The sequence below is a fragment of the Balaenoptera physalus genome, assembly GCF_965194825.1.
Source record: "Balaenoptera physalus genome assembly, chromosome: 5".
NCBI classification, from domain to species: Eukaryota; Metazoa; Chordata; class Mammalia; order Artiodactyla; family Balaenopteridae; genus Balaenoptera; species Balaenoptera physalus.
In genome coordinates this window covers 105630074-105657320 of record NC_138884.1, presented here as the reverse complement: position 1 = coordinate 105657320, position 27247 = coordinate 105630074, and the positions used below count along the sequence as shown (strand labels likewise).

Sequence of the window (27247 nt, the reverse complement as noted above, 5' to 3'; positions counted from 1 at the left end):
GGCCTTGGCCTCATGCCTGAGGCCTCTGCAGTTGGGTCGCCATTCTGCTATTCAAATATTTTGCCCTTGACTCCCCTATGTAATCCCTGCTCCATGGCCTTCTGGCCTCAAGCATGGTCCAAGTGGTGATTGTCACCTTTGCCCAAGTAGCATCTTGAGTTCAAACAGTTGTCCTGCTCTCCCTTCTTAAACTAGTCATCTTCAAATTTTTTTGATTGTGCTTTCCATAGGTTAAAAAAAATTAAGGACGTTCCTAGATAATATGTACATTCAAAGGATTTAAATAAAGAGATTTCAAGTATAAGACAAAAAATAAATATAGTTAGAATTGCTCAGTTTCTTCCCCTATGCCCTACTTCTGAGACCACTGCTGTAAACCCTCCATACCCTCTGGTTCCAACTCGTACTTTCCAGCCTGAGGTGATTTCTTCTTTCCCAGACACCTCACTGCTGCCTGGGCCGCACCCATGAGAGCAAGGCATGCTGTGGGCTGTAAAGTAGCAGTCCCATAAGCTCCCTAGAGGCAGAGCCTATGTTTTGTGCCTTTGTTGTATCTCCCAGTGTCAAGCTGATGACATGTACATATTCAAGAACTTTCTGATGAGGGAGCTCAGTGGAAAGCATTTTGGAGTCAGACAATCTGAGACTCAAACACCACCTCTATCACCAGCCAGTTGGCTGGCCTTGAGCTAGCCATGTAACTTTCTCAGCCTCATGTCTTCATCTGTGACATGGGGTACTGACAATACTTAACTCACAAAATTATTGGGAACACCCAATAACATCACCGTGTGAATGATGTTAGAGTATAAAGCGTTGTCTGAGTCTGGGGAAAAGTCAGAGCTGAGAAGTTCAGGCACTATGGTGGATCCGGTGGAGAACTTTCTGGGGGCCAGACATCCTTTTGCATCATGCCTTTTAAATACCCACCAGGCAGGTCAGATCAAATAGCCCTGCCCTCCACTCTGCTGCCTCAACAGTCTCAAGGCTGCAAGCAGTGTCAGGCCAACCTGGTGGCCAACCTTTGCTGTGTAAGGAAATCGTTCCGGGCATCTCACCGCTTTTCTGTGTCACATGACACTCCTGCAACATCAGCCTGTCTTTGGCAACAGCCAGCTTCTCCCCAAGTTTGTCTGCAGTGCTTTTCAACTCTGAATTCTCCTGTCGAGCCTCCTTGAGCTGCACATCCAGGTCCTAAACAGACAGAAAGGGTCTCATTTCTCTTGTTACAGTTCTGTGTCGAGACATCCTATGTACATCAGATCTGAAAAGTGGGTAAGTGCACAGCATATGCCTTTAATCTCTGGAATTCAGTGGCTCAGGGTTCATCAAATCACTACTCATCCTCTGATTGGCTGTGTGACTTTTGGCAAGTTATTTAACCTTTCTGTAGTGAGGATCAAATGAGATAAAGTGTCTGGGACAGGAAAAAAAATGCTCAGGGAGTATGAAGGATACTAGCTGCTGTTACTTTTAGAGATGGGGCTCTGTGAGTCTGTGGGCCTCATGTAACTGACTTGTCAATGGTCTGGCTTTCCACAAATTCGAAGCCCCAAGGATGTGTGGACAGCAAGTTGTTATGGAGTGAGTGGGGGCTTTAGAATTAGGCTGAACTGAGTTCAAACACTTTGTAGCTGTGTGCCCAGCTAGGCCCATCCTTAAGCTTCTCAATTTCAGTTTTATCTTCTCATCTCTAAATTGTAAGTCTCTCAGCTCTCAGAGGACAGGGATCAAGGCCGGCTCACCGTGTGTCTCCTGCCCACAGCCCCGGCCTGGCACATAGTAGGTGTTCCATACGTACTTGCTGAATGAATGTAGTTGAACTCCATGGAGGTAATAATGCTCGCTCTGGCCGAAGTCAAGGGCTTTGCGCAGCGCGTGACACACGGTAGGTGTTCGATACTAGGGGCCATGCTTAGTCTCCCATCTGGAAGGTAGGAAGAGTCCCTGCTTTACCTGAACGCGCTCCTTCAGCTTCTGGGCGTACTTCTTCAGGTCACTGATCTCGCGGCCTCTGTGCTCCAGATCCCCTTCTAGCTTCCGGACCTGGGCCTGCAGGGCCGCCTCCTGGGCCTGGAAGTTCTTCCGGAGGTCGGTCTCCTGCCCCTGCCACTGCCACAGGGCCTCGCTCACCGACTGCTGCATGGCCTGCTGGACGGCCTCGTTCTCCCGCTCGTACGCGGCCTGCAGCTCCTCAGCCTTCCGAGCATAGCCCTCGCTCAGCTGCTGGTTCTCCGCTCGCAGCCGCTCCGCTTCCAGCAGGACCTCCCGCATTTCGGGGCCGCAGCCCGGCTCGGCCGGGGGCTCGGGACCCTCCGGGGCGAGCCGGCCCCACCGGGGCGCCTCGTGGCCGCTCAGGTGCCGGAGCCTCTGCTCGTAGTCGGCCTTGAGCTCCAGCATCTCCCTGGAGAGGGTGAGCAGCCGCTCGGCGTGCTCGGCCTCCACCCTCAGCTCCCTCTCCTGGGTCTCCAGCCCGCACGCGGCCGACCGGGCCAGCGCCTCCTGCGTCAGCCGCTTCTGCAGCTCCAGGGCGCTCTCCAGGGCCTGGATGCGCTGCCTCAGGGCCTCCTCGCCCCCGCGGCCCTGCGCCTGCAGGAGCCTGGCCTCCGTCTCGGCCACTGCCTTGCGCAGCTCCTCCTGGTGGGCCTCACGCAGCGCCTCCATGCCCGCCTCGGCCTCGTCCTGGCGGGTGTTCAGGGCGTAGATCACCTGCGGGAGGATTCGCGGAGCCGGGTTAGCGGGAGGGGCGTGGGTGTGATTGAGGGGCCACGTGACCAGAGAGGGCCGTGACCCTGGCGGTGACGTAGGCTGATCCCCACGAGCTGCACCTGAGAAGGGGATTTGAGAGGAAGTGATTTATTAGAAACTGTCCCCAGGAGAAACCGGTAAGGAGATCCACTGGGACCTCTGGGAAGCACCATGGGAATCCAGTGAAGGGTCTGAAACAATCTGGGACACAAAAAGAGCCCCTCAAAACCAAACCAAAACAAAATGCAACAAAACACTAGAAAATAGACTCCAGCAATGTAAAAAAAGGATTACACACCATGACCAAGTGGGATTTATCCCAAGAGTGCAAAGTTGATTTAACATCTTAGAATGGGACTGACATATATACACTACCATGTGTAAAATAGATAGCTAGCGGGAACCTGCTGTATAGCACAGGGAGCTCAGCTCTGTGCTCTGTGACGACCTAGATGGGTGGGATGGGGGCAGGGGGCGGGCAGAGAAGGAGGGAGTCCAAGAGGGAGGGGATATAGGTATACATATAGCTGATTCACTTCACTGTACAGCAGAAACTAACACAACATTGTAAAGCAACTAAGCCTCAATTTAAAAAAAAAAAAAGACAGAGAATAAACAGAAAACCGAAAATAGTAAAGAAAAAAAAAATCAATGTGACACACCACGTGAATAACATAAAGGACAAAACCCACAAGACTGTTTCAACAGACACAGGAAAACCATTTGACAAAATCCAATACCTCTTCATAACAAAAACACTGACCAAACTAGAAAGAGAAGGGAACTCCCTCAACCCAATAAAGGGCATCTGTGAAAAACCCACAGCTAACATCGTACTCCATGGTGAAAAACTGTTCTCCATAACTTCAGGGCTAGGTGCTGAATACACATTCAGAATCTCAGAAAATCCTCGAGGCAGCCCTGCAAAGTTGGTATTTTTCTCCCCATTCTAAGAATGAAACATTGAGGTTCAGAGAAATTAAGCAACTTTTTCAAGGTCACAAGGGATAAGAAGATTCGAATAACCTGTGCTCACAGCATGGTACTGCACTGTATCTCACCGTCCCACTTGAACATTCATCCATTTACGCATTTACTGAATATCTCAGATGTGCCATGTTCTGTGCTGAGCACTAGGAATATGTGCTGATCAATAAGGCAGCTGACGTTGCGACCTCAAAAATATTATAATCCGTCAGGAGAGTCTGACAAGAATATGGTCAGTTTCGATGCACTAAGCGCTATGAGAGGGATCAGTCCCACTTACTAGGGAAACACAGAGGGAGGGTCTAGTAGAAAAGACGACTTCCCAGAAAAAGGGAGCCTTGTCTCCTCATCCTTGGGGGTGACCAGTTCCCTTTTACACGTCAGCCTTCATGTGGGTAAGAACAATATGACTTCTGTGTGTTGTATCATAGCACTTGGTATGAAGTTGAGCACACGACCGGTTCATAATAAGTATCTATTACGGTACTGTTGCTGGTCATCAGAGATTCATGCTTTCTTTCCACAGAGTTGCTGCAGAGGAACGGCCACCAAGCGGAGACCACATTTCCTAGTCCCCTTGCATCTAGGTGGGACCATGTGACTAGTGATTGCCAATGGAATGTGGCCAGAGGTGGATGTGCGTCATCTCAGGGCCAACGCTGGGGTTAGGGTTAAGGGGAGGGTTAAGAAGGAGGCATGTCCTTTCCGGTCTCTTTTTCCAACTGCAAACTTATTGTGGAGTGCAAGATGGAAGGTGCCTGGGTCCTCAGGGACTGAGTAGAAGGCCACCTGCCCACCAGGAGCACTGGCCTTGATCTCTACACAAACAAGAAATAAACTATTGTGTTGAGCCTCTGAAGTCTTGATATTTATTTGTTACAACAGCTATGATCACCCTGGGAGAACTCACAGGACTCAGAAAATAGTCATACTCACGGCTATGATTAATTATAGAGAAAGGATACAAGGCAAAATCAGCAAGCGGAAAATGAGCTTGGCAGTGGTGGAGGTCAGCGGGGAGTCTGGAGGAAATGAGGTGAAAGCTTGCAAGAATCCTCCGCAAGTGGAGTCACACAGGACTTGCTCAATTTCCCCAGCAAGGGGGTGTGACAACACATGTTTAATACTGCCTACCAAAGGAGCTCATTGAAGACTTAGCAAGGTTTTTATTGGGGGCTAGTCGGGTAGACAACTTCTTCTCGCCATTACCAAAATTCCAGACTCCCAGAAGGAAATTAAGTGCTCACATAAATCACATTGTTTGCACAAACAGTTAAGGCCTGCTGAGATGTTCTTATTAGTGTGGGTGATGGGAACCCTCTGGAAATCCACATTCCCAGATGCCAGCCAAGGGTCAACTTCGCAAGCAGACCATTCTAAGGATAAGCAGTCTCAGGTGTGCTGTGTTAACTTTTCTGCAACCTGATACCCCAACTGATTAAAAAAAGATTGACTTTTATCTTCAGTGGAGTCAAGCTGTGCCAGATCAAATCTTAACATAAATGGGGTTTTCTCACGGTGAAGAACAAAACATCCTTGTAAAGTTTATTCCGTGAAATTTGACATTGGTTATTCCATTGAGGATAAAATAAATGAGTGATGGTGGTGGTGATCTTGGGAACTGGGGTTCCTACATTCACTATACCTGTACAACAGAAAACTTCGTTGGAGATCCAGTATATTCTGATGCCACTAAAGCACTTAATGAAGAAAGAACCCAAACATTGTACCCATTTGAGTGAGAACCATGTCGCCTGTATCAGGGTCTAAAGGACTTCACCTTTTTCCAGCATTCACTCATGTGAGTCTGCCCTGTCTGTGAAAATGCTCCCCATGGGCACACCCTTGAATTAACACAAGATCAGATTTCAGGCTGGAGGTAGCAGAGAGGGTCTCACAATGGGCTCAAGCCTTAAGGCACTTTGGCATGCACACTTTTATTCGTGGTGTCTTGCAATTAAAGTCCCCAAACAATCCCCACCAAAGACCTGCCCAAACTGTTCTCTTAGGCTGAGATCTGGTTACAGAACTTTTGGCTTTCTAGAGGTGCCAGACCCACCGTCTCCTGACCTTCCTTAGAAGGTTACTCCAAGGGTATGTATGCATAACCTGGAAAGTATGATACGTTATTATTCATATCATATTTTAGTCACCATCCTTTTTTGTACACATATACATTCATATGCACCATGATTTTTTTTTATTTCATAGATATCTTGGAGATTATGCCATTTCTGTATATAAAGAGATTCCTCATTTTTATTTTTGGCTGCTTCCTATGCCACATCATATGGATGTACTATAAATTATTTCTCCATTACCTGCTGATAGACATTAAGTTGTTTCTCTGTGGAAGATCATCAATGTTTACTTCGGTGTTATTAAATAAAATTTTCCTTACTCTTTTTTTCCATCCCTGTTGGTAATCTTGAGGTCCGATTTTTGCTTATGAATGCAACAAATGAAATTCCAGAGCTTGGTCTTAAAAAACTCATCTTCACAGTTAATATAGAATCTTAGGAAAGAGATGAAAGAGGTGTCTCCTCTCCCAGTCGTAGGTGGGGAGAGATGCCATTTTGCATCATAAAACTGATATGAAGAATTTGTATTAGAATTCTTCAGTTCAAAAGCATCAAACTCATTTCCCTGAACAACATGGAGACATGTGTGAATGTTCACAACTGTGCCCATGGCAAGGGCACTCCTTGAACTACTCTGTTGGGTCATCTTGCCTATTCTCAAGTCAGTCTCATCTTTTTCCACTCTCTCCACTTCCTCATTCTCACAACCTTGATCTCTGAGCTTGCCCTCCTTCTTCCCCTAGCCCAATAGTCTCTTTTACCTTAATGTCTCTCCTTTAAAGCCACAACCAATCATTTCAACTACCTTCTTATTGACATCTTCAAATCACCTGCCCACCTCATCTTTAGCCTCACATCCTTCATATTACGAACACCAGATCAACCCTCCCACCTCAGCTCTTGTCAAATAATACTAACTGGTACTTAAGATTTCCAACGTCATCTGTGCTCTCCATGCGGATACCATTTAATTGAGTTGTCGTAGTAATTCCCTATTCTTTTCTTCCATAAGGGCTATTTCAATTTTCTACCATGTTTCTTAGGGCTACAACCCTAAATCCTGGCCACTCCTACTCTCCTAGCATATAGTTATCTCCTGTTTTTTTTGAAGGAGTAATGGTTAAGGGCTTCGACTCCAGAACCAGCCAAACTCAGCTGAAGTCCTAGCTTCACTGTCTCCTAGCTGGTGACCTGGCTCAGGTGATTCAACCTGTCTGGAGCTCAGTTTCCTAACAGTAAAATCGGATTAACAATAGCACCAACCTCCTAGGGCTACATTGAGGACGAGATATTGCATAGAGACACCAGATACCCAATAACTACATAATGAATATTACCTTCTGTCCAGAGAAGAGGACTTGGACTTTTAACTGCAGGCTGGGAAAAAGCCAGAGCATTTGGTCATTCTTGGTATAGTGTTGGGGGCAGAAGCAGACTGGTGTGGTTAAAGACAGAATGGAGGATGGGGAAGGGGAGATTAAAAACGTGTGCCATTCTTCCCCAAAACCACTGGTGAAGGGAATAGGGATAGAGTAGGCAGATGACTAGATGGGCAAACAGGATCAAAGTAAAGTGGAGGGCACTAGAGAAAGGCAGATAAGAAGATTTAGTAGAAAGGAAAAGAAACAGAAGAAATGGTATAACTCAAGATAAATGAGTTTTACTTGGAACAATTGCGGGAAAGTATAAGGAATTTCACCTCCTATGTAAAGTGTCCTTTAGCTCCCTCCAGATAATAGAAACTTATCCCATTAATCTGTCCTCCAGTGCACTGTGAACCACTTGGTTGTTATGGCCCTTTCATATCATAGTATGGACATTTAGATGCTGGATGTCAAAGTAAAATGTGAGCTTCATAAGAATAGGGACCTCAGCTGATATATTCTTTAGTTCCCCAAGCACTTAGCACAATGGCTGGCCTGATCCAGACTCTCAGTGTGTTTCCTGTTAGACTGAACGAGAACTTTGTAAGGGGTGGCAAGAGATTGAACGAATAGGATTCCAGAAGAGAGACCTGCAGGAGTAGAGGCCCTGAAGTGGGAACACACCTGAAACAGACAAGCATAACACGTAAAAGACGAGGCTTTGGAGTCTACACTGCCTGAGTGCAGATCCTCTTTGCCGTTGTATGGATGCCATACAACATATGGATCCAGATGCTATCTGCTCTCTGGTTGACCTTGGGCATGCCATATAATCTCACTGGGCCTCAGTCTCCACATCTGTACAATGGGGAGAGTAAAGTTCCTGTTTTATGAGGTTACTGAAGGATTAAATGAGACAGTGCTATACAGCACATCACATAATGCCTGGCTCACCGTAAGCACCTATGGGAACTGGCTGTTGTCCACAGGGCACTTTAAGCCTGATGGAGATTTCTGTGGCAATGGCACTCCTCTTAGGGAAGGCAGTATAGTAGAACTGGTGGAGTAGGGGTCCTCTGGAGTGAGAGAGACCTAGATTTAACTTCCTGGTAACAGAGATTGCTGGTGCACCCAATATCTCTTTCTCTCTTTTGTCCTTAGAAATAGAACCTTAACTTTTCTGTGGGCACACTGCCACATTCCTCAGCCTCCCTTCTAACTTGGAGCAGCTAAGTGACCAAGTTTTGCCTAGTCGGATATAAGCAGATGTGTCATTATTTCTTCCGGGATGAATCTTTTATTTTCGAGCGTTCATCTTGAACCATGAAGGGGATGCCACAGGCTAAAGTTGGCAGAACAATAAGATAAGAGGAGCCAGGGTCTCTGGCACAGTGGAAGACCATGCCAGCCCTGCAGTGATTCCAACAGGATTGCACTGGGTTTTCTGTCACTCACAGGCAAACTAGTTCTGTTTGATACATATACTTCTCAACTCTGATCTTTTAAAAATTGCTTAAGTTATTTCACTTCTTGAAGCCTCAGTTTCTTGCCTGTAAAAGAGAGATAACCCAGACCTGGTTTTTTTGAGGATCAAATAGGATTACATCTTTTAGTTGTTGGCACATAATAGGTATTTATTAAATGTTTTTTTCTTCTCTTTTCTTACACTATGCCCTCAAAAAGGAACATCCCTTGTTTTTTGGAGACACAATCTGCTTCACCTCCCCACCCTACCCCACCCTCAGAGTCTGAAATTGAGCAGATTTTGAGCATACCCACCCTTCTCCTGGGCCTGATGCCACGCAGGTCACTTGGCAACCTTTCCCCTGTCACCTGCTTGATTTCTTTCAGTCACCACCTACTCAACTGAAACTTCAAAGTGACTGGCCCAAGCCTTATTTGTGAATCTTTCCCTCAGGGGGAGGCCAACTTCAGAATCCATCATGGGACATGGATAATTCAGGAGCCAAGAGAAATACTGAGCAAGTTGCAATGTCTTCCCAAGGGTTTTAGAAATTCACTGCTAATGGTGTGAGTTCAGAGAAAATTTCTGCAGCCGGCCTGTTAAGGTCTTAGAGGTTGAGTATTGTAAGTTTAACAGAGCTATAATTAATGGTTTCTGAGCATCAGATCGTAAGGAAAGTTTCCATCGAGTCTGGCAGCAGGAGTCAGAAGTGAAATGGAAAAGGAAAACAGGAAATAATATTTATTGAGTGCCCAGAGTATAACCTTCTCTGGGCCAGGTGATATACATATTATTTATAAATAAATCTAACAATTTTACAAAGTGGACGTTCTCATGCTTCTTCCTGTTTTACATTGGGTGGGGTTAATTTATCATCTAGGAGTGATAGAGCATGGTGCTTAAAAGGAGGCTTTGGATCCTGCTGGACCTGGGTTCACATTGTAGATCCACCTCTCTCTAGCTTGAGGGAGTTATTTAACCTCTCTGATTCTCTGTCACCTCATCTATAACATGGGGAGAGCAATGCCTACCTCATAGATTTGTTTGGAGATTAAAATGACATACAGAACCTAAAACCCATAGCAGCATTCCTAGCACAGAGTAAACACTCAAGAAATTCTGACTGCTATTATTTTTACTATTATTGCCAAAAGACAATGTTAAAAATAAATAATAAAATAAATAAAATAGTGTTAAAAAGTGCAGATGCTGGGATTGAAACCCAAATCCTTTTGGATCCAAAAATTAAAAGAAATAGAACAATTAGCTTGTTTAGGAAAAACCTGGTGATATTCTTTCATTCAATATTTTTATAGCATCTTCTACACACTCGGCATGGTGCTAGGCACTAGAAAAACAGAACAAATAAGATCATTCTGTTGAGGGGCTTATAGGTTAGCAGAATGTGGTAGATTGTCCTGTTTTTCCTTTTTTTTTTTTCCTTCCTTGCTATGGCCCTTCCAGTCTGTGGACAGCATTTACATTTCTTTCCTTTTGGGCTTGCCTGTGACTTGCTTTGGCCAATGGAATGAGAGTGAACTTGTTGCAAACAGAGGCTTTAAGTGTGTTTATGTATTTTGGCTTGCTCTGCTTCTAGAAGAGTACATTGAGGGTAGCCATGAGTTCCAAAATGAGAGACACGTGGAACAGGCTGGACCCCAACCCAAAGGCTGGAGTTAGCTTGGCTCAGCCAAGCCCAGCAGAGAGCAGCTGTACAGCAGCCAACCTAAGCAGGAGATAAAGCACTGCTCTTGTAGGCTGCTGAGATTTTTAGGGTTGTTTGTTACACAGCATTATCGCAAGAAAACCTGACTAACACATGAAAAGAGAGAGAGACAAGTAAGCCAATTAGTACATTTAGTGGTGTTTGAGGTGCTTTGCTAGAAATCTGCTAGAGAAAGGCACAAGGGTCACAGGGAAGGATCACATTGCTCCAGTAATTCTCCCCCTTCCTTCCTGCATCATCATTAATGGATCACTCCCATCGACATATAAGTGTATTATAATTTTTATCATTAACAAAAATCTTTCTTTTGATCCCACATCCCCCACTTTTCTGCATGTCTTTATAGCAAACTCCTCAAATACTTTGTTTATACCCATTGTCACTAATTCCTCACCTCCACTTCTCTCCTGAACCCTCTCCAATCAGGCTTTCAACCTCACTAATTCACCAAAACAACAGTCAATGTTTCACTAATGACCTCCAAGTTGCTAAAGCAACAGAAAATTCTCAGTCTTTTTGTTTAACTTTTCAGCAGCATTTGACATAAGAAATCACTTCCTTCTCCTCGAAACTTTGTCTTCACTTGGCTTCACTCCTACTGACCACTGACCACTCCTTCTCATCTGATTGGCTAGTTCTTCCTCATCTCTCATCCTTCAAATAGGAGGGCCTCAGAACTTGGGCCTCAGACTTTCTCATCTCTACAAACACTTTCTTGGGATCTCATTCAATTTCACGATTTTATGTATGCTTTTTTTTGCTAATGACTGTCAAATGTATGTGTCCAGGCTGGACCTGTCACCTGAATGTCAGATTCATGTCCTGTTGCTTACCAATATCTCCTCTATCTAACATGCACCTCAAATTTAATTCTGGGGATTTTTCCTTCAAACCCTGCTCTTCCCACATTATTCCCCATCTTGCTCCATAGCAATCCCCTTCTTCCAGCTGCTTACGTCAAATTTTCGAGTCTATCAATAAATACGTGAAAAGATGCTGAACATCACTAATTATTTGGGAAATGCAAATCAAAACTGCAATGAGAATCACTTTGTTGTACACCTGAAACTAACACAACATTGTTAATCAACTACACTCCAATATAAAATTTAAATTTTTTAAAAATTAAAAAAGAACTGCAATGAGATACCACTTCATGCCCATTAGGATGATGATCATCAAAAAACAAAAAATAAGTGTTGATGAGGATGTGGAGAAATTGCAACCCTTGTGCACTGCTAGTGGGAATGTAAAATGGTTCAGCTGCTATGGAAAATGGTATGGTGGCTCCTCAGAAAATTAAACATAGAATTACCATGTGATCCAGCAATTCCATTTCTGGAATTTCAATTCCAAAATAATTGAAAGTAGGAACTTGAATAGATATTTGTACACCCATGTTCACAGCATTATTTACACTCGCCAAAAGGCAGAAACAACCCGTGTCCATTGATAGATAAATGGATAAACAAAATGTGGTATATAACTACAATGATATATTACTCAGCCTTAAAAAGAAAAAAAATTCTGACACATGCAACAACATGGATGAACCTTGAAGATCTTAAGCTAAGTGAAATAAGCCAGTCACAAATGGACAAATGTGGTGTATGATTCCACTTATATGAGGTGCCTAGAGTAGCAAAATTCACAGAGATAGAAAGTAGAGTGGTGGTTGCCAGGGCCTGGGGGGAGGGGGTTCTGGGGAGTTAGTGTTTCATGAGTAGAGAGTTTTAGTTTGGGAAGATGAAAAAGTTCTAGAGACAGATGGTGGTGACAGTTGCACAACAGTGTGAATGTACTTAATGTCACTGACCTGGTACAGTTAAAAATGGTAAATTTTATGTCATTTATATTTTATCACATTAAAAAAAAACAGTTAAAAAAAGTTTAGAGCCATCTCTGCCTCAAGTCTGTCTCTGACATCCTAAATCCACTCCATCAGCCAATCCTGAATCTCGCCCCTTCTCACCATCCCATCCTGCCCTTAATCTGAGTCATGAGCACCTCTCACTTGGACCATTACAATGGCCTCAACCATTGTTTCTACCTTGCCATCTAAAGTCTGTTAAAAGTCAGTCAAATCATGTCTCCCCACTGCTCAAAACCTTCTGATGACTAACCACGCAGAAAATGTCAGAGCCTACAGCAACCAAAAGGGGGTTACATGTTCTGGCTCCCCAGGCCCTTTCTGAGCTCACCTCATCCTCTTCTCTTTCTCACTCCCTCCACTCCAACCACACGGACATCCTTGCCATGCCTCAATCATGCCAAGCACACTCACTCTCTCACTGCATCTCCGTGTATATTGTTGCCTCTTCTGGGACGACCGTTCTCCTTTGGGTTTCTACTCATTTGCCACCTTATCAGTGAGACCTGCGCTGATTACCCCCCCAAATCATTGCTCTCCCCATACCTTTTCCTGCTTTATTTTTCTCCATGTCACCTTTATCTGACATATCATATATTTTACATGTTGTTTTTTTTTCAATTTGCTTATTGGTCTTCCTCTCTAGAGTATGAGTTATACCCAGGTAGGTTCTTTTGTCTCTTGCGCCCACTACTAGATCCCAGAACAGTGCCTGACGTGTGCAAGGGACTCTGTAAATATTTGTTGAATGAATGAAAAAATCTCTTTAATCAAGCAGAGAGGCATCAGAGTGCAGATGATAGTTGAGTGGGGTTTGAAAAGATGAGCAAATGTCATCCAGGTGAAGAGAAACAGGAAGAAAATACAGGTAGGGGGAGTGTCAGGAGCAAGAAGTAGCACAAAGGCATGAAACAGGGGGGGACTGGGAGGGGACGTGCAAGGGGAGTCCTCCAGGCCAGAGCCTGGTGAGGGGCATTGGCAAGACGGGGAGGACAGCATGACCCAGTGCTGGACAGGTGGGCAGGGGTCAGACACTCAAGGGTCCAGCATCCATGTTAAGGAGTTTAGACTTTATCCTGTTTACATAGCACATGGTGATCATGCAGACTCCCATACCTTGCCCTGAGATCCTGTTGTGGTATGGCTGGGGCAGGGAGAGGCCAGGACCTACATTTTTAACACTTGGCTGCCCAGGGCTTCAGGCTCTAAAAGCAAATGGGTGCATACTTTGAGGAATTGTGGCTTCTGTGCCATGCAGGAAGCTTTTCTTACAAGATTCTACCTCTCTGAAATTACAGGGAATAAAACTCTCCATAATGTTTAATTTTACATGTCAACTTGACTGGACCACAAGGGGCCCAGATATCTGGTTAATATTATTCTGGGTGTGTCTGTGTTTCTGGATGAGATTAACATTTGAATCTGTCAACTGAGTAAGGCAGAGTGCCCTCTCCAGTGTGGGTGGGCCTCATCCAATATCCAGTGGAGGTCTGGATAGAACAAAAGCCTGGGTCAGGGAGAATTCACTCTCTGAAAGCTTGAGGTGGGATGTCAGTCTTCTCTTGCCCTCAGGTTAGGATTTACACCATTGGTTCTCCTGGTTCTCAGGCCTTTAGACTGAGACTGGAATTTGCACCACCAGCTTCCATGGGTCTCCAACTTGCAGATGGTATACTGTGGGACTTTTCTGCTCCATAGTCACATGAGACACTTCCTCATAAGGCATCTCTTTCTACATATATATCCTATTGGCCCTGTCCCTCTGGAGAATCTTGACTAAGACATTGTCCATTTCATAAGTTTGGGGACCACTGCCCTGACTTCAGTGTGGAGTCCAGATGCGATGGGGCAGGGAGAAAACTGTGGGAGGCAGGGGGATGAGATCGGGGTGAGCTGGAATCAGAGCAGGGGAAATGGGAAGGGGTGTGGGTTCAAGAGTGGCCAATTAGCAAGAGGGGCAGGGCCAGTGACCCACTAGATATGGGGTGGGGAGAGGGAAGAGTCCAGCGGATTCTGCAGCTGGCATGACTGGAGCGGGGTGGGGGGTGTCCGTGCCACCCCACCTCAGAAGCATAGCATCCTGGGATGCCAGAACATGGATAGGCCAAGGTCACTGCTTGACTCATGTCCCTGCACATGAGGCAGCTCCAACTCTCCTGGCACCAAGTCAGAACAGAGGACTAGCTAAACCCTAAGAAGGAAGTCTGGAATTTGGGTGCTGAAACTCCTGGGAAGAGCAGAGGTCATGTGATTGCTGTTCCTTTCTTTATGGAAATGGGTTAAAACAGGTCCCAAACAAGGCTGGGCTCCTGCAAGCAAATGGGCTTGGAATGGAGGCCAAGACACTCATTTAAAAAAAAAAAATCTCATCATTACCCATCAGACAGCCATTGCTAGGCACCTAGCTGCACATGGCACTGAGCTGTGAGGCATAAGCTTCTGCGTAATTGAAGCTCAACTGTCTCCCAAACTTGTTTAGACTGAGACTTAGCTGAAAGGTAAGGGCAGTCTCTTCAGAAGGCTCTTACTGAGAGCCCCTCCTCTCACTGGCGGAGGCCAACACTCACAGATATAGGCCCGCCTGCCTTCCAGGGAGTTTCACCCCCTGCATAAGATGAGTGGATATATGTATATGTATAACTGATTCACTTTGCTGTACACCTGAAACTAACACAACATTGTAAATCAACTATACTCCAATAAAAATTTTTTTTAAAAAAGCTTTAAAAAAAACCCAAAACCAAAAAACAAAAACAAACAAAAAAAGATGAGGGACCACCTTTTGAAGCTCCAGTGACTTGTTTACAGCTGCTTGGAACACAAAGACTAGGGCTAGCTCCCTTGGTTAGCCAACCTGGTCAATATTTATGCATATGTGTTGCAATACTTCCTTTGCAAACAAAAGCAATACAAAAAATTCTTTAAAAAATCAATACAAAGAAATCTTAATACCTCTCACAGGAAATACTTTAACAGAGAAGTACTCCAAGTAGGAGCATCAAAATCTATAACTACAGTTACAAACAAAATTATGTGAACTTAATAGCAGAAAAAGAAGATCTTCAAGCTTACCTGCTTAGATTACGTATTATAAATTTAAATTCCAACAGTGGGCTTTCTGTGCATATCTATATGGACACGCATATCCATTTGTTCCATATAAATGATACCACACTGAGTGCTAACGTTATTTTTACACAGCACTTTACAGTTTACAAAGCAACTTTAAGAGGTAAACCCCACAGTATGAAAGATAGATATATTGAATGCCCATTCTAAAGGAATTCTTATTTTCTCCACTGTTCTCTGTGTTTGGGGGGGCGGGGGGGAATCTCTTTAAAAATTTTCCAGTCCATTTATTGTACCTTCTACATAATCCTCAGATAAACAGTATGTTTCAAGTGACATATTCTTGTCCAAACACCTTAACAAAACCCAAAGATCTCTTTATTATATGTGGGTAACATTTGCAGATTGTCCTCCCAGCCATGGCTGAGTTTCTGTGCTCTGGCATCACGTGGCTTTGAGTACAGCAATAAGAAGTTTTACTCGCAATTTATGGGTGATGGGTACATGTTGCTCCCTTAAACTGCACACCAGAAACAGAAGGGCCACACTGGGTCAAGTTCATAGACCAGAGACCATCTTTTGTCTCTGACTTGAGCTACTGGGAGTATTTGTGGGAGAACAGAGCCCTTGCCAGCCCACCATGTAAGGGACCTCACAACATCAGGAGTAGATTACTTTAAGTTAAAATAAAAAGGATGTAAGAGTGAAGATGCATGTTCAATTGCGTGTTCCAATTTTGTTCAATTACACGTTCCAATTTTGTTTTAAAATCATACACACACATCAACAAAGAAAAAGGTCAAGAATGTATCAAAAACATGACCAAGGTTATCTCTGGATGGTAATAATGAAAGGTATCAATTTTTCTCCTTTTTTTAAACTTTTGCGCATTCCCAATTTTTCTGTATGAGTGTGCACTTCAATTATAATCAGAAAAAAATCTTTGTTTTTTGTTTTTTTTAAGGATAGGGATATACCATCAAACTCTTCCCCATCAGTTAATCCACAAATGTCTAAACCTGAGACACAAGCCCTGGAAGGAGAAACGTCTGACAAGGAAGAGGCAAGTGCTGAGGCCTCCTTCCTGGGGATCTGGCTTTGGTGGCACTGCCTCCTCCCGGCTGGCTGGTCTATTCTGCTCTAAGCAGCTCAGTTGTGATAAATGTGTTGTCTTTTCCATTAAGGACCTTCGTTCCGTCGGGGAGGAGTTTAAGGTAGTCTTGTTGCTGCTGTGGGTGTAACGAGGTGCGCAAGGTGCTGCCTGAAACTTCGATACAGGAGACAGGGAGCTGCAGGCCACAGGCCACGTTGGGTGCAGCCAGTCTCTGCTTTCAGAAATAAGCTCTTGAACTCAACCTCGAATAAACTTCTCCTGGGAATGAACGTGCGACAACAATAGTAAGAGCGTTTGGTTTTCACAGAGTTGAGGGCATGCCTGCTCTCTGTACTTCCTAAAAATTTCTGGAAATCATTTCTTCCAAACCACCTTCCTTGTGATTACTCTACTTTAGGGGTCCTTCATCCCTTGCCTCACTAGAGTGTTCCATTTACCGGGCCCAAGGTCATTGCTATGGTTGTTACTATTACCATCATAGAAGAGGTCCAGGGTGAGCAGCTTGTGCTTAGGTTGGGGATGAACTGGAAGATGTATATATCACTTCTCTCAGCACCCATAGGCCTACCCTTAATCTCAGAGCCAAAAGGGAGTCAGGGAGATGCAGTCTCTGGCTGGGCTGCCATGTGCCTAGCTAGAATATAGGTAGTTCTATTACTAACAGGAAAAAAGAGAGACGGGCTGTTTCCCCTGTGCCAGTACCTTAGAAAGTTACAATCTTGCCTTTTACCAAATCTATACCAGCTATGTTATATACAAATGAGGATGTCGAGGCTCAGAGATTTTAAGCAATTTTGCCAATATCCTTCATCCCATTAGGGCAGAATGGAAGCTAGAGCTTGCCCCCTGATTTTCAGTCCAATGTTCTTTTTCTCTAAATTGAGTCTTTGGTTTAAACTGAAAAGGTTACCATAGAATTTCTAAGCTGTGCCAGATAAATACAATGACCTTTAAAAATGATACCAGATTGTGACATTGCTCAAATGTTGAACAGAGATTCAAAAGGAGCCAGTAAAATGTCAAAAAGAAAGATGACTATATTCGTAGAATTTTAGGATTATAAGCAAGATACCACAAAGACCATCTTTTTCATTTCATAAATAAGGCAGCTTTGGCCCCAGGAGTCTACTGATTTCTACACCGTCACACAGCTTTTGTGGAAGAGCCACAGTGGGGCCTTTATCTCTTGATTTTCAGTGTTCCTTTCACTGAATCTCAAAGTCCCTAATGAGAGAGATAATGGGTCTCAGAAGAGCCTAAAGTTGGAACCCATGAGACTCCCAGGAAGCCCCACTTCTATCTCCTCAGGTGTTATCTACAGAATTTGTTACTCTCTTATCTGACTCATATTCAGCTTCAATTCAACAACCTCCATTTATAGAAGCCCTTCCCTTCATCAATCACCGCACTGGGGTGGAGGGATGTGAAGATACAGAAGCCATGGTCCCTGCCCCAGGAAATTCACAATTTAGTAACAAATATGTAAAACAACCATGAAGTGATGCAAGATGACATGATGGCAGGATACAGAGTGGTGACTACTTTATTTTCCCAGAAAATGTAATATCCCACCTACCATCTGTGAAAGACTCTCACCCCTGGCCAAAGGGACGAGCAGGTATCCTTGGCTGGCTATTGATAGAACCCCATCCTTCTGACCAAGTAACTGGCACAAGCAGGGTGTGGGATCCAAGCCAGGCCAAGCAGGGTCCTTCCTAGGATTTTATTCAATTGAGGTAGGAGAGAATCTCTCTTGCCTGTCAGGTCTGAGGGTTGGAAGGATGTTAATTCAGAGTGACCTATGGCCTTGTTCTCCATCACATGGAAAAAGCCAATTATTGGAAAAGAATGACTCTGCCACACAGACAAATGAAGAGATAGTAGGAGAAAGAGCTAAAGGTACCTGTCTAACAGCAACAAATATCTAGGTCCTTGTATCATCATCATCATCATCATCAACATCATTAGAATTAACACTTTTAGTGCTTACTTTATGCTGGGAACGGTGCCTGTATAAAATGTGGGCACTTGATATCATCTCATTGAATAATGATAATAGTAATATGAATAAAGTTATAAAGTTATTATTATCCTCCTTTTACAGAAGAGTAAAAGAGGACAAGTAATTTGTCCCACAGCTAGTGGGAGAACTGGGCCATGAACCCAGATTTGTTTGACTCTAAAATCTTAGTTCTGGGACTTCCTTGGAGGTCCAGCGGTTAAGACTCCGTGCTTCCAATGCATGGGGCAAGGGTTCGATCCCTGCTAGGGATCCCTGTAAGATCCTACATGCCGCGTGGCGCAGCCAAAAAATAAAAAATAAAAATCTTAGTTCTTTCTACAGCAACATATAGCCCTGAGCCCGAAAGGCACTGTGCTCTGAATGAAGGCTGGTGGCCTGAATTTCCCGCTCAGAACTAGGATTCAAGTATTCACACCATTTGACCCCAGGGGATTGACTCTGGGGATAGCGGCTTCTCTGTGTGGATTCCTGGTGGGCCTCTCCCCAATCTGACGTCCCTTCCTTGACCACCTTGGGTGGAGGTCCTCCCTGTAGGCAGAGAAATCTCAAGTCCTCTCCCTGAGCTGCCCCAGGGTGAACATCAGACTCTACTTCTACAGTCCCCACCTCTGTTCAGAGTAGAAGACCACCATTTCTGACACCTACACATTTCCACAGTGTTCATTATCCAACAGGTTGTCCTTATTGAGATCTTATTATGTGCCAGGCACCCTTCAACGTTCTTGGGATGTATCAGGGGACATGAATACAGCGATTGCTGCCTTCATGCAGTTGAATTCTAGTGGCAGGGCAAGATGAGAGAGGGGGTGGCAGAGAGATCGACATTAACAATAGATATAATAAATGAGTTCATTATGGTGAGTTAGAAGTTTGTAAGTACAATGGAAAATGAAAAGGCTGACCAGGAAAAGGGAGATTAGCAGTATGGGGAGAGAGGGTATCATTATTTGAAACAGGACAGTTCAGGTTAGCCTCGTTAAGACAGTGGCATTTGGGCAAAGATGAGAAGGAGCTGGGAGGTTAGCCAGGCAGACTTCCGGGTGAAGGGTTCTAGGCCAAAGCAAGGGTCCTGAGGCCAGTGGGGGCTGCAGTGGAGTGAGCAAGGGGATAGTAATAGGAGTTAGGCTGGGGAGGTCATGGCGAGCCTGGGTTGTAGAGTCAAGGACTTTGGCTTTTACAAGTTGGGAATCCAGGAGTCCCCTTCGGTCCTTTTCCCTTCCTCCCAGGACATGAAGACTGCACAGCCTGACCACTAGGAAGTCCCCACGTCCATCCGTCCTCTCGCTGAGCCTCCTCCCACTCTCGTCCCACAGGCCCTCATCATCCGAGCCTTGTCTCTGTGCTGCCCAGCTCCCTGCACTGCAGGAGTCACTGCACTGAATATAGCTGCTCCCAACACTACCCAGTGGGGTTCCCCATGGCCCCCTGGGTAAAATGATGCTCCTTGGCATGACATTCGAGGCTCTGAACAATCCAGTGTCCAATCCTGCCACTGCCCCCGCAGAATGCAAGCTCCAGTGACACTGGGTTACACACTGCTTCCTGCACAAGCCACACACTTTCAAACCTTTCTGCTTTTGCTCGCTCTTCTCCGTCTGTCTGGAATGCCTTTCCTGCCATTCTCTCCCTGGTGAAATCCTCCTCGACACAAAGTTCTAGATCCAATGTCACCCCGCCTTCCAAGAGCTCCTCCAGGGCCACCATGGGAAACTCATTCATTCAAGAAATATGTACTGAGTCCCGAGGCAATAAGCTGACACTGTGAATCATTCTCACCTAATAGTTCTCTTCTGGTATGAAGACATGGAAAGAGATGTAGATTTTAAAATTTGCATTCCTTTCTTTTCTTAAAGAGGTTAGGGTAAATTTATTACTTCCTTCTCTGTTCCCCCATTGGATCTGTCCACACTCCTTTGGAGCCTCTATGTACTCCTTAGCAGAGACCACTATTTGTGCTGGGAAAGGCAGTCTCATGCATGTAGTCTTTCAGCCCCTGCTGAGCCACATAAGATTGGGCCCCTCGGCCTGGAACCCTTCCTAACCTAGAGTTAAAGAATGCACACAGCCTGTGCCGGGCTTATCAGCTTGTATGAGAATATCTTTCCCTGTTTCAGGCTCAGTGTGTATTCCTTTGTTCTGCTGAAGCGTGTAGGTAGATGGCCCTGCGGCACATGCCCAACTTTCAGTATTTCAGACCCCAGGAGGGAGGAAGAGGGGTCCTTCCGCTAGTGCACAATCGCCCTATGTCAGCTGCCCAGGCATCTGCTAGCAGACGGACCAGTGCGCATCACTGGAGCTGATCTTTCTCTCTCTTCTCTATGTGAGTAAAGCATTGATTCATTTAATGCTTGACGATGACATGCTTTCCTTGGCGACTCAAATACCAATATGCAGTGGGCAGAAGTGTTTGGACTTCTACTCCTGGTGGTCGGCACAGTGATGAGCTTTGCTCTCCCTCCATGTAGCTGGGGTTCTCCCCTGGCATTGATAACAAGCACATGATGTTCTGCTTGACAATTTGTTGGTCCCAAGAATCTCAATTTTTAGCTGATATCCTGCTAATTTACTCTATTTTCCAGACCCTCTTGCAGTTTTTTGTGGCCACACGGCTAAGTGCTACTTAATGAAATGTTAGAAGAAGTATTATGTGGGCTTCCAGAAAGCCTCCTTCAATGGGAGGGGATGCACCTATCTTCACCCCTCTCTTTCCAGCAGTGTGGAAAGGAGTTGTCATGGCTGGAGCTCTAGCAGTCATCTTGGACCATGAGGAGACATCAAGAATGAAGCTTTGCAGCTGGCAAGGCAGAGCAGAAAGATACAAAAGCCTGGCTCCCTACAGCATGAATCTTCCATCCCAACCTGTGATTGTGTACTTCTGGTCCTCTTTTATGTAAGGGAGTAATAAACTTCTCATTTGTTTGGGTTTTTCTGTTATACGTAGCTGAACCTAATCCCAAGTAATTAAAAGCCCATTTATATTGCTCACTTTTATATCTCCTGTACCTTGCCTTGTATCTGGCACAAAATCTGTGCTCATGAGAAATGTCTGATGAATCATAAACAAATGGGTTTGTATTAAATGGCCCACACCACAAACACAATAAAAATGAATATTATGCATACATACATAAAATATATGTACGTATTTATAGTTCAGGGAATATTTTGGGGGTTGCTAGGGATTTTTCACTGTAGCTTTTAAGACCCAGTTGAGCTGTTGTTTGCACCCCTCACTTCTTGAAATAACACACATAATCTTGCTTTTGGAAGAGTCCTGATGTCAGGCTGGCAATATTTCTTTTTTATCACAGCAGTCTTTACTGTCAGCTCCGTATGCAAAGCAAGCTGCAAAACCATATGGCCCGCTGTCTTGGACTTTTGTAGCTAAAGGGAATAAATGGCCAATTCACTATTTTTCTTAAAAATATACCCACCACCAATTTCTTTCTTTTTTTTTTTTTAATATTTTATTTTTCTGGATTGTGTGGTGTTTGTGGTAGTTGTCAGCATTTTTTTTTAAATTTTATTTATTTATTCATTTATTTATGGCTGTGTTGGGTCTTCGTTTCTGTGCGAGGGCTTTCTCTAGTTGCGGCAAGTGGGGGCCACTCTTCATCGCGGTGCGCGGGCCTCTCACTATCACGGCCTCTCTTGTTGTGGAGCACAGGCTCCAGACGCGCAGGCTCAGTAATTGTGGCTCACGGGCCTAGTTGCTCCGCGGCATGTGGGATCTTCCCAGACCGGGGCTCCAACCTGTGTCCCCTGCGTTGGCAGGCAGATTCTCAACCACTGCACCACCAGGGAAGCCCTCTTTCTTTTTTTTTAATTGAAGTATAGTTGATTTACAATACTGTGTTAGTTTCAGGTGTACAGCAAAGTGACTTGGTTATACATATGTATATCTCTATATTCTTTTAAAATTCTATTCCATTATAGTTTATTATAAGATATTGAATATAGTTCCCTGCTATACTGTAAATCCTTGTTGGTTATTTATTTTATATACAGTAGTATGTATCTGTTAATCCCATACTCCCAAGTTATCCCTCCCAAACCTTCCCCTTCGGTAACTGTAAGTTTGTTTCCTATGTCTGTGAGTTGGTTTTTGTTTTGTAAATAAGTTCATTTGTATTATATTTTAGATTCCACATATAAGTGATATCATATGGTTTTTGTCTTTTTCTGTCTGACTTACTTCACTTAGTATGATAATCTCTAGGTCCATTCAAGTTGCTGCAAATGGCATTATTTCATTCTTTTTTTATAACTGAGTAATATTCCACGGTTTATATACACCATATCTTCTTTATCCATTCATCTGTTGATGGACACTTAGGTTGCTTCCATGTCTTGGCTATTGTAAATAGTGTTGCTATGAATACTGGGGTGCCTGTATCTTTTCAAATTAAAGTTTTTATCTTTTCTGGATATATGCCCAGGAGTGGGATTGCTGGATCACATTACCCACCACCAATTTCTTTTAAGGGGAAAGAAATCACCCTTATGAAGTAAAATATATCTCTCCTTATGCACACATCCGCCTTTCTGTCAATCATTTAGCAAATGCACCAGGCACAGTTCTCAGTACAGGGGGTCCAGCAAGCTCAAAACAGACTCAAATCCTTGTGTGCATGAAGCTGACATTTTAGTGAGAGAGTCAGACAACAAACATGTGAAATAATCTTTTAGGACGTGATAAACGCTAAAAAAGAGAAAAGAATAAAGCAAGGAAGGAATATTTGGGGGGGAGAATGGAGATAAAATTTTACACAAGGCAGTGAAGGAAGGCTTCATTGAGAAAGTAACATTTGAGCGAAGAACAGATGGACACGAAAGAGTGAAGAATGAAGGGTGTCAGGGAAGAGGACTCCCGGCAGAGGTTTAAGAGCAGAGTCCTAGAGGCACAAGAAGGTGCGTTGGGTTGTGGAGCAGCAAGGAGGCCAGCGGGGCTGGGGCAGAGTGAGCGGTGTGGGCAAAGAGCAGGCAGGAGAGGTGACAGGACCAGGTCGTGGAGGACCCGTGGCTCCTCGAAGAACTTTGGTTTTTACCCTGTGTGAGAGGGGAAGCCCTGGAGAGCTCAGAGTGTGATCTGATCCACATTTCATAAAGATCACTCTGGCTGCTGTTGAGAATGGTGGAGGCAGGGAGATTCATCAGGAGATGTGTCTCTTCTGGGTCCCACCAGCCTTTTCCCCCCTCTTCATTCCTTCGGTGATCTTCCTCCCCAGCCTACTTCAGACCCAAGAGCCATTTCGTGCTCCCTCTGTCCCCATCAAAATGTATTTTTGGATTCTTCCGTCACACTAGTCAACAACAGCTGCCATTGCGAGCAGATTTATACCCAAGGAAAGCAGAGTGAAGGACAACAGTCTGTAGAGTCTCCACTGGGTGAAGGGGGTCGATGTTCTCCCCACTGTTCAGTCGGGACTTCTTCAGGTGTAAACAAGGCAAATCCAAGTATACTTATTTTCTACTGTTGATAAAGAAATTACCACAAACTGACAAGTATGGCGTGGCTAGGTTCTTGCTCAAGGGCTGAATGAAATTGAGGTGTTGCCTGCTGAGTTCTCATCTGGAGGATTTGGGGAGAAATGTGTCTCCCATCTAATTCAGGCTGTTGGCATAATTCAGTTCCTTGTGATTGTAAGACTGTCATCTGGAATTGCTCTCAGCTCCTAGAGGTCACTTGCATTCCTTAGTACATGGTTCCTCCATCTCCCTCACTGAGTTTTTCTCACACTTCAAGTCTCTCTGATTTCTCCATCTGCAATCTCTGATTGGGCTTTCGGGGCTCATGTGATCAGGTTACTTGGAACCTTAATTACAACTGCAAAATCCCTTTCAGAGAAATCTAGATTGGTGTTTGATTGAATAACTAAAAGAAGGTGTATATATACCAGGGGCTGGGAATTTGGGGCTATGTTAGAATCTGCCTAGTGTACCAGGTAAAAGGGAGCACACTGACCCATGTGTCTGGGAAGGACCTCCGAGAATGGAGGCAAGAGGAGCCAGGCAAGGCCTCAGAGCGCGCATGACTCACACTCTCTCTATTCACCTCTCATCTCTGCTGACCTCTGCTTGTCTCAGTTCGGCAGAGCTCCTCTCCCCACAGAACAGGAAAGACCACCACCATCAGTTGCCCTAGTTCCTGCAATCACAGCTTTGCTATTCCAGCAAAAAGAGAATTTCTCTCCCTTAATGACTGAATATCAATCCAAAGGATTCCCCCAGCCTAGGTCAAGTACTCCTGGCTGGGATGGGAAGTAGAGCACCAAGATTGAGAGCCCTCTGAGAACCATGTGGAAAGGGGGAAGAGTTCTCCAAAGGAGGGAAATGGAAAGCTTGCTGGATAGACAAGTAGACCAACTATGACCATACTCAGCTGTCTCACTCTTACCTGCAAAGACCTTAAATCCCCTCTGCATCGCTCCCTTTCCTTTTCTTACTTGACAGTTAGTCTTGCCTTCTCTACCCCTCATGAGGTCTAGTTCTAGAATCCACAAGATTAAGTTCAAACCTACAACAGCTGGGGGTGTGGGATGCATCAAGAAGTTAAAGGAATAATGCTCTGTAGAATAATCCAGAAAGAATTCTGGATGAAAGTTCAGTCCTTGTTCTGTACTAACTGTGATATGGAGCATGGGGTGGGGTCGGCTGTTCAGGTCTCTTTTCCCGAGAACCTGAGGTGAGGAGCATAGCCAGTTGGTACCTTGAGATTCACTATCACAGTCCTGCCAAGGCAATGATCCCCCCAAGCTTCCTCTAACCAACAACCAAGCCCAGTTGGAGGAACAAGGCTGGGCTATTTCTATCCAACACAAGACTCCTCTAATGTTCCCTCTCTGCTCAGGAGCTCTTCATCGGCCTGCCCAAGAGTCTTTCTTAGCGGGACTGCAGTCTGTAGGTTTTTCTACCCAGTTCTTCCCTCTTGCCTCTCACAGGTGTCAGACCTGCAGCATGGTCAGTAGGTGCCCCCTGTCTACTCCTGTTCCTTCTCCCATTACTCTTCAGACTCTTCTCCCAATAAATCTCTTGCACATCTAAATTTGTCTTGGTGTTCATTTTTTGGAAGATCCAAACTGACACACATGTCAAAACTCTGTTTCTCATCTGTAACTTGGACTGGATTTCTGGGGTCCCTTCTAGCTCTAAAATTCCACCTATTTGGGAGATTCTACAAGGTTACACCTGTTTGATGAAAGAGGAGAAAGAGGACTGACCATCTAGATCTCTAATCTACAACTATTTTGGGCCTATGATCATTGCTCTTTTTGATTTTTATCCCACCCTTTTGGTAATATCTTAACAAACAAGGAAAATAATTCTGGGCAAAGTTTCAAATGGCTATAAACATTTCAGGGACTGGCTGAAAACTGTACACATGGCTTGAAGCATCGCTTTGCCTTAGCCAATTGTTCTTATACTTCAGTGTGCAGAAAAGTCCCCTGGGGGTACCTTATAAAAGGCAGATTCCTGGACCCAACCCAAAAACAGCTTCACTCAAGAGGAGGGTGGTAGCCCCTGGGAATCTGCCTTTTCATCAAACTCCCTAGTGACTGATGCTGGTAGTTCATGCAGTAACTCTGAGAAATGAGAACCTACGATAAAGTAAATTTGCATTTTCCTTAAGTTTTACAATAATTATTTACTGAGAACCTGTAGTGTGCTGTGTGAAGCTATACAGTCATTAACTCTGCATGGTGGGGGGCAGGGTGGTCCAAGATGATTTCTCATAGGTGGTGATTTCTTGCAGCAGGTCATAAAAAATAAGAAGGAATTTGTCCCCCAGCCAATAACACGGTGAAGGCACTCCCAGTATGTTTAGGTCACATTAGGCAGGGGAGCTGAGGAGTCCTGGATTTGGTCAGCAATGGAAGAGAAGACTACGGGAGGGAATATGGACCTTCTGCTTTAACTCAGTTACCACCTTGGACTTTATTTTCAACATCTGTGATATTGACAGAGAACATCACTTCAGAAGTTTAGAGAACAGCCCTCTTATCTAGGTAAAACACAAGGTCAACAGAAAGTTAAGAAAGAGTCAGAAGTAGTAAACGCTATTTGTTTTTTCTTCCACGGCATAACACGTGCCAGAATTTAGAATGGCACTTGATCAGAGGCTCTCTGTGAAGCCGCGGGATCTCTGCTCTGGCTCCCTGAGGTGTGTGCTGTATTCTGGGGCATCTCACAGCCCCAGGAGTGAGCATCTAATTTGGAAACCCCCCCACTCTCTCTCAAGATTAACCTGATGCAAAGGACTCAACTATCAGTGAGAGCATCTGAGCCCCCTTGATCCCTGTTCAGAAGTGAGGATCAAAATCCTTTGGTCCACTGATAGGCCCTAGAGCTGATCCATAGTTGTCCTTGGATTTGACATATGGTTTTGTTCCTGACACTTCAATCCCCTGTATAATTTTTTAAAAATCGTTTTATTTTTTGTTAGCAAAATAGTACATGATCAAGGTAAAAATAAATCAAAAGAACAATTATTTAAAAATTACTCCCAAATAAAAGACCCTTTTTTAAAAAAAGAAAAAAGGAGTACATATTGCTACAATTTCAGAGGTTTTTTTTTTTTTTAATTTTATTTATTTATTGATTGACTTATGGCTGTGTTGGGTCTTCGTTTCTGTGCGAGGGCTTTCTCTAGTTGCGGCGAGCGGGGGCCACTCTTCATCGCGGCGCGCGGGCCTCTCACTATCGCGGCCTCTCTTGTTGCGGAGCACAGGCTCCAGACGCGCAGGCTCAGCAATTGTGGCTCACGGGCCCAGTTGCTCCGCGGCATGTGGGATCTTCCCAG

The 27247-nt window shown here is 44.6% G+C and overlaps 1 protein-coding gene across 6 annotated transcripts in view; it reads right to left on the bottom strand.

Annotated features, from left to right (window-relative positions):
• FAM184B (family with sequence similarity 184 member B) overlaps positions 1-27247 on the bottom strand; it is a 123454-nt gene that overhangs the window by 66471 nt on the left and 29736 nt on the right. For 5 of the 6 annotated variants that reach the window (XM_082462621.1, XM_082462622.1, XM_082462625.1 and 2 more), the window contains exons 2-3: positions 1957-2709; positions 1023-1194 (exon numbers count right to left, since the gene is read on the bottom strand). In XM_082462621.1, coding sequence (XP_082318747.1) covers positions 1023-1194; positions 1957-2709 — 925 coding nt within the window. The remainder of the gene's footprint in view (positions 1-1022; positions 1195-1956; positions 2710-27247) is intronic. The other variant, XM_082462624.1, reaches the window with a different exon arrangement.